This window comes from Ranitomeya variabilis, chromosome 5 (assembly GCF_051348905.1).
Source record: "Ranitomeya variabilis isolate aRanVar5 chromosome 5, aRanVar5.hap1, whole genome shotgun sequence".
Classification (NCBI taxonomy): Eukaryota; Metazoa; Chordata; class Amphibia; order Anura; family Dendrobatidae; genus Ranitomeya; species Ranitomeya variabilis.
In genome coordinates, this window is record NC_135236.1 from 684,276,371 (window position 1) to 684,297,105 (window position 20,735).

General features: G+C 49.3%; 1 protein-coding gene across 4 annotated transcripts in view; it reads left to right on the forward strand.

The window, feature by feature from the left end:
* The first annotated feature begins 1,959 nt into the window (after positions 1 to 1,959).
* Positions 1,960 to 20,735, forward strand: part of SOX5 (SRY-box transcription factor 5) — a 311,081-nt gene continuing 292,305 nt past the window's right edge. For 2 of the 4 annotated variants that reach the window (XM_077267202.1, XM_077267204.1), the window contains exons 1-2: positions 1,960 to 2,156; positions 3,920 to 4,017. Coding sequence is in view for 3 of the 4 variants with exons in the window: in XM_077267204.1 (XP_077123319.1) it covers positions 3,980 to 4,017 (38 nt within the window). In the remaining variant the exon portion in view is untranslated. Of the gene's footprint in view, positions 2,157 to 3,604; positions 4,018 to 10,405; positions 10,615 to 20,735 lie in introns of those variants that run through there. The other 2 variants (XM_077267205.1, XM_077267203.1) reach the window with 2 other exon arrangements.

The window sequence follows — 20,735 nt, forward strand, 5'->3', positions numbered from 1 at the left end:
GTCACCCTCTCCTCCGTGGGGCCGGGGGTCCGTCACCCTCTCCTCCGTGGGGCCGGGGGTCCGTCACCCTCTCCTCCGTGGGGCCGGGGGTCCGTCACCCTCTCCTCCGTGGGGCCGGGGGTCCGTCACCCTCTCCTCCGTGGGGCCGGGGGTCCGTCACCCTCTCCTCTGTGGGGCCGGGGGTCCGTCACCCTCTCCTCTGTGGGGCCGGGGGTCCGTCATCCTCTCCTCTGTGAGGCCGGGGGTCCCTCACCCTCTCCTCTGTGAGGCCGGGGGTCCCTCACCCTCTCCTCTGTGAGGCCGGGGGTCCCTCACCCTCTCCTCTGTGAGGCCGGGGGTCCCTCACCCTCTCCTCTGTGAGGCCGGGGGTCCCTCACCCTCTCCTCTGTGAGGCCGGGGGTCCCTCACCCTCTCCTCTGTGAGGCCGGGGGTCCCTCACCCTCTCCTCTGTGGGGCCGGGGGTCCCTCACCCTCTCCTCTGTGGGGCCGGGGGTCAGTCACCCTCTCCTCTGTGGGGCCGGGGGTCAGTCACCCTCTCCTCTGTGGGGCCGGGGGTCAGTCACCCTCTCCTCTGTGGGGCCGGGGGTCAGTCACCCTCTCCTCTGTGGGGCCGGGGGTCCCTCACCCTCTCCTCTGTGGGGCCGGGGGTCCCTCACCCTCTCCTCTGTGGGGCCGGGGGTCCCTCACCCTCTCCTCTGTGGGGCCGGGGGTCCCTCACTCTCTCCTCTGTGGGGCCGGGGGTCCGTCACCCTCTCCTCTGTGAGGCCGGGGGTCCCTCACCCTCTCCTCTGTGAGGCCGGGGGTCAGTCACCCTCTCCTCTGTGGGGCCGGGGGTCAGTCACCCTCTCCTCTGTGGGGCCGGGGGTCAGTCACCCTCTCCTCTGTGGGGCCGGGGGTCCGTCACCCTCTCCTCTGTGAGGCCGGGGGTCAGTCACCCTCTCCTCTGTGGGGCCGGGGGTCAGTCACCCTCTCCTCTGTGAGGCCGGGGGTCAGTCACCCTCTCCTCTGTGGGGCCGGGGGTCCGTCACCCTCTCCTCTGTGGGGCCGGGGGTCCGTCACCCTCTCCTCTGTGGGGCCGGGGGTCCGTCACCCTCTCCTCTGTGGGGCCGGGGGTCCCTCACCCTCTCCTCTGTGGGGCCGGGGGTCCGTCACCCTCTCCTCTGTGGGGCCGGGGGTCAGTCACCCTCTCCTCTGTGGGGCCGGGGGTCCGTCACCCTCTCCTCTGTGGGGCCGGGGGTCAGTCACCCTCTCCTCTGTGGGGCCGGGGGTCCGTCACCCTCTCCTCTGTGGGGCCGGGGGTCCGTCACCCTCTCCTCTGTGGGGCCGGGGGTCAGTCACCCTCTCCTCTGTGAGGCCGGGGGTCCGTCACCCTCTCCTCTGTGGGGCCGGGGGTCAGTCACCCTCTCCTCTGTGGGGCCGGGGGTCCGTCACCCTCTCCTCTGTGGGGCCGGGGGTCAGTCACCCTCTCCTCTGTGGGGCCGGGGGTCAGTCACCCTCTCCTCTGTGGGGCCGGGGGTCCGTCACCCTCTCCTCTTTGGGGCCGGGGGTCCGTCACCCTCTCCTCTGTGGGGCCGGGGGTCCGTCACCCTCTCCTCTTTGGGGCCGGGGGTCCGTCACCCTCTCCTCTGTGGGGCCGGGGGTCCGTCACCCTCTCCTCTGTGGGGCCGGGGGTCAGTCACCCTCTCCTCTGTGGGGCCGGGGGTCAGTCACCCTCTCCTCTGTGGGGCCGGGGGTCCCTCACCCTCTCCTCTGTGGGGCCGGGGGTCCGTCACCCTCTCCTCTGTGGGGCCGGGGGTCCGTCACCCTCTCCTCTGTGGGGCCGGGGGTCTGTACAGTCTCTTCCCCGGGCAGCCATTCCGTCCCAGTCTCCCGGTTCTCCGCCGCCGGCCGGCAGGGGTCAGTCTCCTCCCCGAGCTGTGGCCGCCCCCCTGGAGGAGTGGACGGGGGACCCTGTGCTCGTGTTTACTGCCGGCCGGAGCCCGTGCGCGCCCCCGCTCCTGCTCCTCTGCGCGTCCCCGCCTGTCACTCTCATGTCACCGTCCAGCGTTACCTGACAGGAGCCGGAGAGCCCGGGACCGGGGGGCGCGGAGCCGCCATGTGGGGCCGTCACCGGAGACAGCAGCCCAGAAACTTCCTACCCCGGAGCCAGAGACACGGTGAGTGACCGAGAGACAGCCCGAGAGTGTGACCGACCGAGAGAGTGAGAGACAGCCCGAGAGTGTGACCGACCGAGAGAGTGAGAGACAGCCCGAGAGTGTGACCGACCGAGAGAGTGAGAGACAGCCCGAGAGTGTGACCGACCGAGAGAGTGAGAGACAGCCCGAGAGTGTGACCGACCGAGAGAGTGAGAGACAGCCCGAGAGTGTGACCGACCGAGAGAGTGAGTGACCGAGTGTGGGTGAGAGAGTGACCGAGAGACAGCCCGCGGGACTGTAAGTGACCGAGGGACAGCCATGGAGACAGTGACTGACCAGGAGAGACAGCAGTTCTCTGAGGGACAGACACCTGTGGCAGAAGAGACCGTCCCTGCAGACACATGGCCGAGTGACCAGGTAGGAGAGAGAATGTTTACAAGAGGAATAGACAGTCACTGCAGGGGTTGGAAACATTACATGTGGTAGAGTGAGCAATGTATGGAAAAGAGAGCCCCCCATAGGTGAGAGACACCCCAAGAGACGGCACACGGGATGGAGAGACCGCTGGGAAACTGAAAGTTCACAAAAAAGCAGAGAGACAAGAGGGTGAAAGAGCAAAAGGACAGAATGTAAAATATGCAGAGGAAAAGAGACAGCAGATAAGGAAGAGAGTGCAAAAAGTGCAGAGGAAAAGAGACAGATAAGGAGAGAGTGCAGAGGAAAAGACAGATATGGAGAGAGTGCAAAAAGTGCAGAGGAAAAGAGACAGATAAGGAGAGAGTGCAAAGGAAGAGAGTGCAGAGGAAAAGAGACAGATAAGGAGAGAGTGTAAAAAGTGCAGAGGAAAAGAGACAGATATGGAGAGAGTGCAGAGGAAAAGAGACAGGCGATAAGGAGAGTACACAAAGTTCAGAGTAAGAGACAGCAGATCAGGACAGAGTGTAAAAAGTGCAGAGGGAAGGAGATAGAAAATAATTTTAGAGAGTGCAAAGGAAAAGAAATAAGGAGAGAGAGTGTGAAAAGTGGAGAGGAAAATAGCAGATAAGGTGAGTGTAAAAATCGCATAGGAAAAGAGACAGATAAGGAGAGAGTACAAAAAGTGCAGAGGAAAAGAGACAGCTGATAAAACAAAGAGTGTAAAAAGAGACAGCTGATATGCAGAAAGTGCAAAAATGCATAGGAAAAGAGACAGCAGATAAGGTGAGAGAGTGCATAAAGTGCAGATGTGAAAAGACAGCAGATAAGGAGAGAGAGTGCAGAGGAAAAGGGACAACAGAGAATGCAGGGCAGGGAAAGCTAGAGACGGTGCTGGGAGGGGAAGAAGAGCGCTCCGAGACAGCTGAGAGACATACAGAGTGCAGTGTCCCTCGGAGGGGCCTCTGCTAGATTTCAATCTGTCACACTTGCTTTTCTTCCCAGGGAACAATGTGTGATTGTTGCGCTCTCTCTCCAGAGTAACATGGGGGGTGGGAGGGGGCAGCAGCTCGGAAGGTGGCAGATCCTTGTGAGAGGGTCCCTGGGCTGTGTCCTTGTGAGAGCGCTGCTCCTGTCCCAGGGATGAGGATCATTGTGCAGGGACTGCGGGGATCACTGACTGAGAGGGGGCGCTCCCTGCACTGCCGCTGGCCCTTTAAGAATCTGGTCAAGCACTTCTAGTGGTGTGAGAGCCACAGAGAGAGAAAGAGAGTGTCTGTGACCGGGATAGAGTGCCTGTGGAAGAGGAGAGTGTCTGGGCTCGGGGAGAGGCGCAGACCGTCTCACTCCACTCTGGACTCATTTGACAGGTTCCCTTCAAGCAATCAGAGGTGGCATCTGTGACAAAGGGACATTGTGCGGGGTTCAGCATGCTCACCGAGCCCGACGGACCGCCCGAGTTTGAGAGGTGAGTGCACTCTTACTGTACAGTTACCGGTGGTGGTGCCGCCGCCGCGCCGGGACCGCCGGTGCCCAGTGCCAGTCCTCGTAGAGACCCACTGCCGCTGTGCAGCCCCCGGGCATGGGATGTATCCATAGTTCAGTAAAGAGGGACCCCCGCTGTATTCTCTAGACTTAGTCCCTATAGAAAGACCCCCCGGTGTATTCTCTAAATCCATAGTTCTGTAAAGAGGGACCCCCACTGTATTCTCTATATACATAGTTCTGTATACAGGGACCCCCAGTGTATTCTCTAGACTTAGTCCCTATAGAAGGACCCCCGGTGTATTCTCTATATCCATAGTTCTGTATACAGGGACCACTGGCGTATTCTCTATATACATAGTTCTGTATACAGGGACCCCCAGTGTATTCTCTAGACTTAGTCCCTATAGAAGGACCCCCGGTGTATTCTCTATATCCATAGTTATCTATACAGGGACCCCCAGTGTATTAACTATATACATAGTTCTGTGTACAGGGACCACTGGCGTATTCTCTATAGCCATAGTTCTGTAAAGAGGGACCCCCGCTGTATTCTCTAGACTTAGTCCCTATAGAAGGACCCCCGGTGTATTCTCTATATCCATAGTTATGTATACAGGGACCCCCGCTGTATTCTCTAGACTTAGTCCCTATAGAAAGACCCCCGGTGTATTCTCTAAATCCATAGTTCTGTATACAGGGACCCCCGGCGTATTCTCTATATCCATAGTTCTGTATACAGGGACCCCCGGTGTATTTTCTTTATCCATAGTTCTGTATACAGGGACCCCCAGTGTATTCTCTATATACATAGTTCTGTATACAGGGACCCCCAGTGTATTCTCTAGACTTAGTCCTTATAGAAGGACTGCCAGTGTATTCTCTATATCCATAGTTCTGTCTACAGGGACCCCCGGTGTATTCTCTTTATACATAGTTCTGTATTCAGGGACCCGCGGCGTATTCTCTATATCCATAGTTCTGTATACAGGGACCCCCAGTGTATTTTCTTTATCCATAGTTCTGTATACAGGGACCCCCAGTGTATTCTCTATATACATAGTTCTGTATACAGGGACCCCCGGTGTATTTTCTTTATCCATAGTTCTGTATACAGGGACCCCCAGTGTATTCTCTATATACATAGTTCTGTATACAGGGACCCCCAGTGTATTCTCTAGACTTAGTCCTTATATAAGGACCCCCAGTGTATTCTCTATATCCATAGTTCTGTGTACAGGGACCCCCGGTGTATTCTCTTTATACATAGTTCTGTATTCAGGGACCCGCGGCGTATTCTCTATATCCATAGTTCTGTATACAGGGACCCCCAGTGTATTTTCTTTATCCATAGTTCTGTATACAGGGACCCCCAGTGTATTCTCTATATACATAGTTCTGTATACAGGGACCCCCGGTGTATTTTCTTTATCCATAGTTCTGTATACAGGGACCCCCAGTGTATTCTCTATATACATAGTTCTGTATACAGGGACCCCCAGTGTATTCTCTAGACTTAGTCCTTATAGAAGGACCCCCAGTGTATTCTCTATATCCATAGTTCTGTGTACAGGGACCCCCGGTGTATTCTCTTTATACATAGTTCTGTATTCAGGGACCCGCGGCATATTCTCTAGACTTGGTCCCTATAAAAGGACCCCGGTGTATTCTCTATATACATCGTAATGTATGCAGGGACCCCCAGTGTACTCTTTAAACTTGGTTCTTATAGAAGGACCTCCTGTGTATTTCTGTATACAGGGACCCCCAGTGTATTCTCTAGACTTAGTCCTTACAGAAGGACCCCGATGTATTCTCCATACATTGTTGTATATACAAGGACCCTCGTTGTATTCTCTAGACTTAGTCTGTATCTTATTGCTCTATATACATAGTTATGTATACAGGGACCCCCGGTGTATTCGCTAGACTAGTCCTTATAGAAAGACCCCCATTACAACCTCTATATACAGAGTTTTGAATATAAGGACCCCCGGTGTATTTAATAGACTTAGTCCTTATAGAAGGACCCCCATTATAACCTGTATATACACCCCGTTTTAAACTCTATGTACATAGTTTTGAATACAGGGATCCCTGGTGTATTTTGTAGACTTAGTCCTTGTAGAAGGACCCCGGTGTAATCTCTTGACGTAGTCCTTATAGAAGGACCCCCATTATAACCTCTAAAAACATAGTTTAGAATACAAGGACCCCCGGTTTATTCTCTATACTTACTCCTTGTAGAAGGACCTCAATGTATTCTCTAGACTTAGTTCTTGTAGAAGGACCCCAATGTATTCTCTAGACTTAGTCCTTCTAGAAGGACCCCCGATGTATTCTGTAGACTTAGTCCTTGTAGAAGGACCCCCGATGTATTCTGTAGACTTAGTCCTTATAGAAGGACCCCCGATGTATTCTTTAGACTTAGTCCTTACAGAAGGACCCCTGGTTTATTCTCTAGACTTAGTCCTTACAGAAGGACCCCTGGTTTATTCTCTAGACTTAGTCCTTACAGAAGGACCCCTGGTTTATTCTCTAGACTTAGTCCTTACAGAAGGACCCCTGGTTTATTCTCTAGACTTAGTCCTTGTAGAAGGACCTTAGTATATTCTCTTGATTTAGTCTTAGAAGAACCCCAGTTATAACCTCTATATACATAGTTTTGAATGCAGGGACCCCAGCTGTATTCTTTAGACATAGTCCTTATACAGGGACCCCCAGCTTATGCTTTAAACACATAATTCTGTATACAGGGAGCCCATCATATGTTCTATATACATAGGTTGGAATATAATGACCCCCGGTATATGCTTTACACTCGGTCCTTATTTTGGGACCTCCTGCCTGATCTACCCCGGTATATACTCTGTATACAAAGTTCTTCTAGACGGAATCATTGCCTGTTCTGTATTTGTACCCATGTTCTAATAGAAATTATTATAACGGAGCCGTATAACCGAGGGGAGTATTATATAACGGTGTATGATAAAGCGGAGTATCATGTTATTTATTATGCTAGCTTATATTTATCACATTGTGGAGGAGTATTCTATTCATTATATATCACTTTGTGGCGAAGTATTATATTATTGAGTGGAGTGTTATATAATATATTATTTATTATACATCCCATTATAGCGGAGTATTGTATAGCGGAGTATTGTATAGCGGAGTATTGTATAGCGGAGTATTGTGTCCGGATCGTGTCGCCTTCGCTGTGCCGCAGATGCAGTCTTTACAGAGGGTCTCGCCTCCTGCGGCTGACTTGGTTCTTATACGGGGGTCCGTGCTCCAGACGCCTAACTCCAGCAGTGTGCCCCCCCGGTCTGCAGGGCTCCCAGAGCCCTCTCACCGCTGGTTCCTTCAGATCCGCTGTGGCTCGGCTTATTAAGATTTTATATTGGGGTGAGCGGAGACGTCCCGGGTGTTTGCTGCAGTTCTCCATGAAGGATGAGTGACGGCTGCCCGAGTTCTGCTCCTGCTAGCACGACCCCATAGTGACAGCAGCCACTCACATTTCCCTCTTTATTTTCTGGCATTTTGTGTATTCTTTACCTAAAGCTCCAGAAATAAAAGTGTCGTGGGAGCCAGGAATTTAATTTGCGCTTTGCTCTTGTTACAAAGTATCAAGCACATCCCCGATTTCTTCCAGGGAACAAAGGTCACCGTGCTATCAGCTCCCGGGCTGGATTCACATGTTTGTGACGAGGGCTCGGCGTGTAATAAGGATGTGCGCTGATTATTGCTGCGCATTATTGGGGTGGAGGGAAATATCCAAAAAAGTCCAACTTTATTGCTTTGAGTTTGAGGCGAAGTTTCCTGGCTCGTGTTGTTCTGCGGGGTCTCGTTCTGCACCTCTCGCTCCGCTACGTTTGGTTATTTCCCTCCTATGATACTGTATCATTATAGCTCCTCGTTTTCTGGGGTTTCAGGTTCCCATGTTTGCGTTTGTGTTCAGACTGACAGGAAGAATGGTTGTACTGAAGCTCATAAATATCTGGATATTTGAGTGTTGGATACATTGTATCAGTCTGGACATTCTGCTAAGAAGATGTTTTAATTCTTGGATACATTGTACCAATCAGGACATTGGGAATGCGATCACTTACATTAGTACCAGGATATTTTGGGCTTAGATACAATGTATCAGAGTCAGCATTCTGCATGACATGTATTCGGATACTTCTGGGGTTGGATATATTGTATCAGAGTCAGGACATTATTCATGTGAGCTGTTAAATTAGTGTCAGAATATTTAGGGCTTAGATACATTGTACGAGGATCAGGATATTCGGGGGTTTCATTACTGAGTTGGGACATTCAACATATGACTTATTAGTTTTTGGATCAGGATAGTTCTGAGCTTAGATACCTTGTACTCTTATGATATAGCTAGGCTTAGATACTTTGTATTTCGATATAGGATTTCTGTTTTGTGGTAATTATTATTGTGTAGGTTGTATAGGGCAAGAGACTTTATATGCCGCGAAACCTACATACAAACAGTGCGAGAAGGAACTGTGTATTGTACTGCGACAGAGGCGTTGTGTTAGGGCAGAGGGTAGAATATACCGGGCTATGGGGCCTTTTCTTTATTATTAGGATCAGTTCATGTACGAATAGCTTAGAGGTTATAGGGCTAATGGGTGGGTTAGGGTTATATGAACGATGCAAGGGTGTTGGGGTTATATGGATGGTGCGGAGGTGTTAGGGGTATATGGACAATGCAAGGGTATTAGGCTTATAAGGACGGTTCGAGGGTATTGGGGTTATATGGACGGTGCGGCGGTGTTAGGATTATATGGACAGTGCGGGGGTGTTAGGGGTATATGGACGTTGCGGGGGTGTTAGGGGTATATGGACAGTGTGTGGGTGTTAGGATTATATGGACAGTGCTGGGGTGTTAGGGGTATATGGACGGTGCTGGGGTGTTAGGGGTATATGGACGGTGTGGGGGTGTTAGGATTATATGGACAGTGTGTGGGTGTTAGGGGTATATGGATGATGCAAGGGTATTGGGGTTATATGGACGGTGTAAGACTAATAACGATGCGTGGGTATTAGGATTATATGGACAGTGTGGAGGTGTTAGGGGTATATGGATGGTGCAGGGTTATTGGGGTTATATGGACGGTGCGGGGGTGTTAGGGGTATATGGACGATGTAAGGGTATTAGGGTTATAAGGATGGTTCGAGGGTATTAGGGTTATATGCACGGTTCGTGGATGTTAGAGGTATATGGACGATGCGTGGGTATTAGGATTATGTGGACGGTGCGGAGGTGTTAGGGTTATATGGACGGTGCAGGGGTATTAGAGTTATATAGACGGTGCGGGGGTATTCCGGTTATATGGACGGTGTGGGGTATTGAGGGTTTTTGGACGATGTGGGGGTATTGAGGTTATATGGACGGTGCGGGGGTATTGAGGTTATATGGACGGTGCGGGGGTATTGAGGTTATATGGACGGTGTGGGGGTATTGAGGTTATATGGACGGTGTGGGGGTATTGAGGTTATATGGACGGTGTAGGGGTATTGAGGTTATGTGGACGGTGTGGGGGTATTGAGGTTATATGGACGGTGTGGGGGTATTGAGGTTATGTGGACGGTGTGGGGGTATTAGGGTTATATGGACGGTGTGGGGGTATTAGGGTTATATGGACGGCGTGGGGGTATTGAGGTTATATGGACGGTGTGGGGGTATTGAGGTTATGTGGACGGTGTGGGGGTATTAGGGTTATATGGACGGTGTGGGGGTATTAGGGTTATATGGACGGCGTGGGGGTATTGAGGTTATGTGGACGGTGTGGGGGTATTGAGGTTATATGGACGGTGTGGGGGTATTGAGGTTATATGGACGGTGCGGGGGTATTGAGGTTATATGGACGGTGTGGGGGTATTGAGGTTATATGGACGGTGCGGGGGTATTGAGGTTATATGGACGGTGTGGGGGTATTGAGGTTATATGGACGGTGTGGGGGTATTGAGGTTATATGGACGGTGTGGGGGTATTGAGGTTATATGGACGGTGTGAGGGTATTGAGGTTATATGGACGGTGTGAGGGTATTAGGGTCAGGACACACAAGGATAGAGGCTTTGTATTAGTGTCTTAGGGTTAGAGCATTCAGGGACTGAGGTTTTCTATTAGCGCTGGGATTTCTGGGGTTAAAGGCAGGTTATTGTGGTGGGGGCGCAGGCTTAGGTGACTGGTAATAGGATCAGTATGCTGGAGCTGTAGGAACGGTGGCTTAGTATGGAGGGTCTGGATGGCCCTGTGTGGACAGTGGCTCCCGTGGTCCGGGCTCTGCATTGACACCTCTCTTCCTAGCGGAGCAGATGCTCTGCAGATGTGCTCTGCCAGTAGTTTCCGCTCGGAGGTTACTGATCATCACTCGCTGTCCTTTGCTGCTCCCCGTGGCTGCCATAGCTGACTGCTTCCTTCTGTGCATTGAGGCCGCGCTGCTCCCGGTCGCTCGCTGACTTCTGGTGATGTTGGGATTTCTCCGCTCGGCTCCTGGTGATGAAGCTCACTCACGTCCGCGCTTGGAACAAGTTGTCGACCCCTGAAAGTTTACTGTAAGTTCTTCCCTGCAGTCACTGAGATGTTTTATATTGGGGCGTAGGGAAAATGAGTGGGGGCAATTGTGGCTTTATAATACCCGGTGCCAATCTGTGCCCCCTTCATGGGGGAAGGGTTAAGTGCTGGCGTTTTCTGCATGAATGTGCCTCGGCTTGGGCATTACATTAGAAAATACCCACAGGTTACAGGGAATAATCCGTCAGGAGGGGGAGAGCACTTAGCCGCCGTAATATCGCCCTCATTTAAACACCCACTGGATTTATTTTGGGGTCATGACATCAATGGCGAGCTCTTAAATCCTGGTTGCTCTACGCCAGGCTGAGGTCCTCGCTCTGTGCCCCCCTCACCTGTACACCATGTTATCCTGTTCTCCTAAATTATCTATAAAAATATAGGGGGGGAATCCTTGTAAGGGCCTCTGGACGGGCGAGGACAGTGGGCTCCGGGCACTGGGAACATTGTGGAAAGCAAAAGTTGTAAAAGTGCAGCTACGTTGTATCATTGTATCCCTGTGTGCAGTGATCGGAGACCCTGGAGTTCCAATGGAAATGAATACAATGTTGCAATTATGATCCTGATGGATTCAGTCTGGAGTCTTATCTGATTCCCACCATTAGATGGAGGGTAATTATATTGTATGAGGGGTTGTCAGCCAGCCTGTAATAAGCCCCCCTCCCCCAGTCAGCGTCTACCCCTGATCTGCTGATTTATAGGTCCCGTCCCCCCTCGGGCTCATCTAGGGGAGCGGGAGCTGCTACTGGAGATCTCCTCTCTTGTTGTACTTGGCTCTTAACAGGCAGCGATTAAAATCTGAGAACGACTGTCAAAATCTTGTCACCATAATGAGCGTGTTCCACGTATGACAGCGATCCAGACGCCGCCGCGCGCTCACATATTACCGATCAGCTCCTGCACTGACAAAATGCAGATGTACCCCCAATTATCACTATTAGTTCACGCGCGGCTAAAAAATCAGACTATTTTCATCCTGAAAAAACGGATGATATTTGATTTGCACGATCATCCGTATGGCGTCTGATTTTATACTTCCGCAGTGAATAAAATGTACGAGACCAAAAACCGTTTCCTGCACTAATAATCACTATCAATCCGTGGGAAGTAGACACTTTACTGATGGTGCGATAAAGAAGCCGACCGTAGATACGGACGAGACCAGCGGACAATCCGTCATCTGAATAACATTGGTCGTAGTGTCAGTGATTTCCACAGACGGCACTTAGACTAAATATATAATTATTTGTGGCACAGTGAGAAAACACAGTTCAGGTCCATTCTCGCTCGCCGTAAGAGCTGACGATCTAATCTAATGCCAAGCTTCATTCAGGTCCATTCTCACTCGCCGTAAGAGCTGACGATCTAATCTAATGCCAAGCCTCATTCAGGTCCATTCTCACTCGCCATAAGAGCTGACCATCTAATCTAATGCCAAGCTTCATTCAGGTCCATTCTCGCTCGCCGTAAGAGCTGACGATCTAATCTAATGCCAAGCTTCATTCAGGTCCATTCTCACTCGCCGTAAGAGCTGACGATCTAATCTAATGCCAAGCTTCATTCAGGTCCATTCTCACTCGCTATAAGAGCTGACGATCTAATCTAATGCCAAGCTTCATTCAGGTCCATTCTCCCTCGCCGTAAGAGCTGACGATCTAATCTAATGCCAAGCCTCATTCAGGTCCATTCTCCCTCGCCGTAAGAGCTGACAATCTAATCTAATGCCAAGCTTCATTCTAGTCCATTCTCACTCGCCGTAAGAGCTGACGATCTAATCTAATGCCAAGCTTTATTCAGGTCCATTCTCACTCGCCGTAAGAGCTGACAATCTAATGTAATGCCAAGCCTCATTCAGGTCCATTCTCCCTCGCCGTAAGAGCTGAGGGTGAGGGTCCCGTCGTCCGTGAGGGTCCTGTCGTCTTCCCTCTGTAACATCTACCTGTGAGAGTATAACGTCAGGTTGCAACCCTCGCACCGCCCGCTCATTTTACGGCACCACTTTCGCACCTCACTTTCGGATTGCAGATTGATGGTTGGTTACTTTGTATCACTGGGGGTTTGTTGTCGGTGATAGATATTTTGCACGTTGACAGTGGTCGTTTGCCGCGGTGATTGACGGCTAGGACCAGACTGGTATTTAATCTGGAGGCCAGATGTTAGACGGTGTCAGGGGTTGTGCAACTACTGTTCTCCGCTCAGTCTATTATCTCCCGCAGACGTCCCGGCCTCGGCCTCTACCTGATCCTGTGTCGTCATGTGAAGGCGAGATTGCCACATTGTTATACTTTTTTTTTAATTTTTTTCATTCCATCCCATAGTACCATTTATATACCCGCTGTCGCTGTCGTGCGCCCCGTCCGGCCTCCACCCCATAGCACCATTTATATACCCGCTGTCGTGCGCCCTGTCCGGCCTCCACCCCATAGCACCATTTATATACCCGCTATCACTGTCGTGCGCCCTGTCCGGCCTTCACCCCATAGCACCATTTATTATCCCGCTGTCGTGCGCCCTGTCCGGCCTCCACCCCATAGCACCATTTATATACCCGCTGTCGCTGTCGTGCGCCCCGTCTGGCCTCCACTCCATAGCACCATTTATATACCCGCTGTCGCTGTCGTGCGCCCCGTCTGGCCTCCACTCCATAGCACCATTTATATACCCGCTGTCGCTGTCGTGCGCCCTGTCCGGCCTCCACCCCATAGCACCATTTGTATACCCGCTGTCGTGCGCCCCTTCTGGCCTCCACTCCATAGCACCATTTATATACCCGCTGTCGTGCGCCCTGTCCGGCCTCCACCCCATAGCACCATTTATATACCCGCTGTCACTGTCGTGCGCTCCGTCCGGCCTCCACCCCATAGCACCATTTATATACCCACTGTCGTGCGCCCTGTCCGGCCTCCACCCCATAGCACCATTTATATACCCGCTATCACTGTCGTGCACCCTGTCCGGCCTCCACCCCATAGCACCATTTATATACCCGCTATCACTGTCGTGCGCCCTGTCCGGCCTCCACCCCATAGCACCATTTATATACCCGCTATCACTGTCGTGCACCCTGTCCGGCCTCCACCCCATAGCACCATTTATATACCCGCTATCACTGTCGTGCGCCCTGTCCGGCCTCCACCCCATAGCACCATATATATACCCGCTGTCACTGTCGTGCGCCCTGTCCGGCCTCCACCCCATAGCACCATTTATATACCCGCTGTCACTGTCGTGCGCCCTGTCCGGCCTCCACCCCATAGCACCATTTATATACCCGCTATCACTGTCGTGCGCCCTGTCCGGCCTCCACCCCATAGCACCATTTATATACCCGCTATCACTGTCGTGCGCCCTGTCCGGCCTCCACCCCATAGTACCATTTATATACCCGCTGTCACTGTCGTGCGCCCTGTCCGGCCTCCACCCCATAGCACCATATATATACCCGCTGTCGCTGTCGTGCGCCCTGTCCGGCCTCCACCCCATAGTACCATTTATATACCCGCTGTCGCTGTCGTGCGCCCTGTCCGGCCTCCACCCCATAGCACCATTTATATACCCGCTGTCGTGCGCCCTGTCCGGCCTCCACCCCATAGCACCATTTATATACCCGCTATCACTGTCGTGCGCCCTGTCCGGCCTCCACCCCATAGCACCATATATATACCCGCTGTCGCTGTCGTGCGCCCTGTCCGGCCTCCACTCCATAGCACCATTTATATACCCGCTGTCGCTGTCGTGCGCCCTGTCCGGCCTCCACCCCATAGCACCATATATATACCCGCTGTCGCTGTCGTGCGCCCTGTCCGGCCTCCACCCCATAGCACCATTTATATACCCACTGTCGCTGTCGTGCGCCCTGTCCGGCCTCCATCCCATAGCACCATTTATATACCCGCTGTCGTGCGCCCTGTCCGGCCTCCACCCCATAGCACCATTTATATACCCGCTGTCGCTGTCGTGCGCCCTGTCCGGCCTCCACTCCATAGCACCATTTATATACCCGCTGTCGCTGTCGTGCGCCCTGTCCGGCCTCCACCCCATAGCACCATATATATACCCGCTATCACTGTCGTGCGCCCTGTCCGGCCTCCACCCCATAGCACCATATATATACCCGCTGTCACTGTCGTGCGCCCCATCCGGCCTCCACCCCATAGCACCATTTATATACCCGCTGTCGTGCGCCCTGTCCGGCCTCCACCCCATAGCACCATTTATATACCCGCTATCACTGTCGTGCGCCCTGTCCGGCCTCCACCCCATAGCACCATTTATATACCCGCTATCACTGTCGTGCGCCCTGTCCGGCCTCCACTCCATAGCACCATTTATATACCCGCTGTCGCTGTCGTGCGCCCTGTCCGGCCTCCACTCCATAGCACCATTTATATACCCGCTGTCGCTGTCGTGCGCCCTGTCCGGCCTCCACCCCATAGCACCATATATATACCCGCTATCACTGTCGTGCGCCCTGTCCGGCCTCCACCCCATAGCACCATATATATACCCGCTGTCACTGTCGTGCGCCCCATCCGGCCTCCACCCCATAGCACCATTTATATACCCGCTGTCGTGCGCCCTGTCCGGCCTCCACCCCATAGCACCATTTATATACCCGCTATCACTGTCGTGCGCCCTGTCCGGCCTCCACCCCATAGCACCATTTATATACCCGCTATCACTGTCGTGCGCCCTGTCCGGCCTCCACCCCATAGCACCATTTATATACCCGCTATCACTGTCGTGCGCCCTGTCCGGCCTCCACCCCATAGCACCATTTATATACCCGCTATCACTGTCGTGCGCCCTGTCCGGCCTCCACCCCATAGCACCATTTATATACCCGCTATCACTGTCGTGCGCCCTGTCCGGCCTCCATCCCATAGCACCATTTATATACCCGCTGTCGTGCGCCCTGTCCGGCCTCCACCCCATAGCACCATTTATATACCCGCTATCACTGTCGTGCGCCCTGTCCGGCCTCCACCCCATAGCACCATATATATACCCGCTATCACTGTCGTGCGCCCTGTCCGGCCTCCACCCCATAGCACCATATATATACCCGCTGTCACTGTTGTGCGCCCCATCCGGCCTCCACCCCATAGCACCATTTATATACCCGCTGTCGTGCGCCCTGTCCGGCCTCCACCCCATAGCACCATTTATATACCCGCTATCACTGTCGTGCGCCCTGTCCGGCCTCCACTCCATAGCACCATTTATATACCCACTGTCACTGTCGTGCGCCCTGTCCGGCCTCCACCCCATAGCACCATATATATACCCGCTGTCACTGTCGTGCGCCCCATCCGGCCTCCACCCCATAGCACCATATATATAAATATATACCCGCTACCCACGGATCTGGCGCCACGCTAGCGAGATATTCCAGCAGATCCCCCCTTATGAATTGACGGCTTTACGTTGCGTGATTCCGCTCCTTCTAGTGAGAGGGTATGTGCACACGCTGCAGACTGGTGTGCGGAATTTATATATCCGCAGGGCAAAAACACTGCGTTTTTCCTGCGGATTTATTGCGGATTTACCGCGGTTTTTGTGCGGATTCTACTGCTGTTTTACACCTGCGTTTTTTTAATATGGAGCAGATGTAAAACCACTACGGAATCCGCACAAAGAATTGACATGCTGCGGAAAATAAACGCGTTTCCGCTTGGTTTTTTTTCCGCAGCATGTACACAGCGGTTTTTATTTTCCATAGGTTAACATGGTACTGTACACCGCATGGAAAACTGCTGCGGATCTGCAGCGTCAAAAACGCTACGGATCCGCAGTAAAAACCGCAACGTGTGCACATAGCCTGAATGTAAGATGCATTGCTTCGTATCTCCCCTTCCTTAAATCCGCAGCCGTGTGACCGGTGCCGCCCCGCGGTTTGTCACTGTTCTCCGTCACTTGTGTTCTCTACCAAAAGTTGATGCAAAAGTGAGAATTCGGGAGGGGGCGTTCGTCAGCTCCTGCGCTCCGTATCAATCACGGGATAATTACACTTACAATAACAGTTTGCTTTTGTTTCTGGCTGACGGCGGCGTGGCTCCGGATAGCGTGACGGTTTCTCGGTGGACGGTTTGTGTACACAGGGCCCTGGCTGAGTTATGTTCTATTCTTCCCTCTGTCGGTGATTTGTCACAAAGTTACTGGGGTGGAGTGCCGGGCGGGCGAGGGTTAACCTGACATTGTGTCACCGCCATAATGCGCCCGTTAACCCGATATTTGGGGGATTTGCAGCGCAGGCAGTTTTATTTCTGTGCAGCTGAGACACGTGCGCTTAGTGTTTGACTTGGTAGCGGGGTATCCCGGCGCCATGTTCAGTTACCCTGTTAATCGCTGCACATGCCCCAGGGGTTGTAAGAGAAGGGGTTGTTCCCTGAGCAGCGTTAACGAGTGATGCTCCTCGGTACTCCGGGGGATTGGTGTGGATGAAGGGGAGTTGTGAGCTGTCGCCTTTTGCGCGGCGGCTGCTTTATCTGTAGGTGCGGGCTGCGAGCAGGGTTTTATTGCGCATTATTGGAAGCTTTTGCTCCGTCATCCTGGAAATGGTTTGCAGATGTTCCTGCGTGCGCAGCCGTCGGCCGTTGTGATTTTATTAAAAGATTTTCCGATACTTTAATTAAGGAAATAATTGTCTGGAATATAAAGTTTGGCGGCACCGCGGCACGCGGAGGAGAGCTGATGGCCGCTGACAGCTTCACATCTTGTATTGCTTAGTACTTAGGATGAGAAGACCTCGCATTTATTAGGGTGGGGGGTGTACTTTTCAGACATTTCTCCCACATTAACCCGTTGTTGTGACGCTGCTCTCCCCTCGATACAATGTATCCGGTGTCTCCTCCTGACACCCAGAGGCCACAGGCTGCGCCTGTATACAACGCCATCAGGAGACCCCAGAGATGAGTCCGGGGGGCTAAATATGGACGAGGGGGGATTGTGCCGACATCGAGATAACACAGCGACGCAGAAGAAAGTGCTGGAAATACTCAATGAAAGATTCATGAGAAGCAATATGTCATACAGAGCGTTATACGGAGCGTTATATCATACAGAGCGATATGTCATACTGAGCGTTATATCATAGAACATTATATCATATGGAGCGTTATATCATACAGAGCGATATACACAGCGTTATGTCATACAGAGCGTTATGTTATACTGAGCGTTATATCATAGAACATTATATCATATGGAGCGTTAGATCATACAGAGCGATATACACAGCGTTATGTCATACAGAGCGTTATGTTATACTGAGCGTTATATCATACAGAGCGATATGTCATACTGAGCGTTATATCATAGAAAATTATATCATATGGAGCGTTATATCATATGGAGCGTTATATCATACAGAGCGATATACACAGCGTTATGTCATACAGAGCGATATGTCATAGTGAGCGTTATATCATAGAACATTATATCATATGGAGCGTTAGATCATACAGAGCGATATACACAGCGTTATGTCATACAGAGCGTTATGTTATACTGAGCGTTATATCATAGCACATTATATCATATGGAGCGTTATATCATACAGAGCGATATACACAGCGTTATGTCATACAGAGCGATATGTCATAGTGAGCGTTATATCATAGAACATTATATCATATGGAGCGTTAGATCATACAGAGCGATATACACAGCGTTATGTCATACAGAGCGTTATGTCATACTGAGCGTTATATCATAGAACATTATATCATATGGGGCGTTAGATCATACAGAGCGATATACACAGCGTTATGTCATACAGAGCGATATGTCATACTGAGCGTTATATCATAGAACATTATATCATATGGGGCGATATATCATACAGAGCGATATACACAGCGTTATGTCATACAGAGCGTTATGTTATACTGAGCGTTATATCATAGCACATTATATCATATGGAGCGTTATATCATACAGAGCGATATACACAGCGTTATGTCATACGGAGCGTTATATCATACTGAGCGATATATCATACGGAGCGTTATATCATATGGATCAATATATCATACAGAGCGCTATATCATAACAAGTAATATGTCATACAGAGCAATATATCAAAAGGAGTGTTATATCATACGGAGCGTCATGTCATATGGAGTGTTATATCATATATATATAATATGTTGAGTATTATATCAGACTAATAGTTATATGATATGTAGAGTATTATACTAAGCGTTATATGTGGAGTATTATATCTTACTGAGCGTTATATGTGGAGTATTAGATCATACTAAACATATTATGAAGAGTTTTATATTAGACTGAGTGTTATATCATATTGTGTGTAGAGTATTATCTTACACTGAGCGTTATATGTGTTAATTATTACATCCTATTGAGCGTTATATCATATGTGGAATGTACAGCCAATGAAAACCCAAAGTCATTATCTCAGTAAATTAGAATACTTTATTACACCAGCTTGAAAAATAATTGTATAATCTAAAATGTTCCCTACTGAAATGTATGATCAGTAAATACACTCAATACTTATATTACAATTGGCGTATTATATCATGCTGAGCTTTATAATATATTTTATGGGGAGTATTATTTCTTACTGAGCATTATATTATTTATATATGTGGAGTATTACATCATCCTGAGCATTAGATTATACGTGGAGTATTATATCATACTAAGCGTTATATTATATGTGGAGTATTATATCATACTGAGCATTGTATGTGGAGAGTTAATTATAATGTGCTTTTTATTATATGTGGAGTATTATATCATACTGATCTTTATATGTAGAGTATTATTTCTTACTGAGTGTTTTATTATATGTGGAGTATTATATCATGCTGAGCGTTATAATTTATTATATTTGGAATATTGCTTCTTACTCAGCATTATATTATATGTGGATTGTATATATCATACTGAGCGTTATATTATATGTGAATTATGTCATACTGAGCTTTATAATATATTTTATGGGGAGTATTATTTCTTACTGAGCATTATATTATTTATATATGTGGAGTATTACATCATCCTGAGCATTAGATTATACGTGGAGTATTATATCATACTAAGCATTATATTATATGCGGAGTATTATATCAAACTGAGTGTTATATGTGGATTATTATATTATAGTGAGTGTTATGTTGAGTATTATATCATACTGAGCCTTATATTATATGTGGATTATTATACTGAGCCTTATATTATATGTGGAGTATTATATCATACTGAGCCTTATATTATATGTGGAGTATTATATCATACTGAGCGTTATATTATATGTGGAGTATTATACTGAGCATTATATTCTATGTGGAGTTTTATATCATACTGAGCGTTATATTATATGTGGAGTTTTATATCATACTGAGCATTATATTCTATGTGGAGTTTTATATCATACTGAGCATTATATTCTATGTGGAGTTTTATATCATACTGAGCGTTATATGTGGAGTTCTATATCATACTGAGCGTTATATTATATGTGGAGTATTATATCATACTGAGCATTATATTCTATGTGGAGTTTTATATCATACTGAGCGTTATATTATATATGGAGTATTATATCATACTGAGCATTATATTATATGTGGAGTATTATATCATACTGAGCATTATATGTGGAGTTTTATATCATACTGAGCGTTATATTATAAGTGGAGTATTATATCATACTGAGCATTATATGTGGAGTATTATATCATACGGAGGGTTATATTATATGGAGTTTTATATCATACTGAGCGTTATATTATATGTGGAGTAGTATATCATACTGAGCGTTATATGTGGAGTATTATATCATACTGAGCGTTATATGTACGGAGTATTATATGGTAGTGAGCATTATATTATATGTATAGTGTTATATCATACTGAGCGTTATATGTGGATTATTATATCATACTAAGCGTTATATCTGGAGTATTATATTGTACTGAGAGTGTTATATTTAATGTGAAATATTATATCATACTGCGCATTAGGTTATATGTAGAGCATTATATCATACTAAGCGTTATATGTGCATCATTATATTATATTACATGTGGAGTATTATATCGTACAGAGCATTATATTATATTTGGAGTATTAT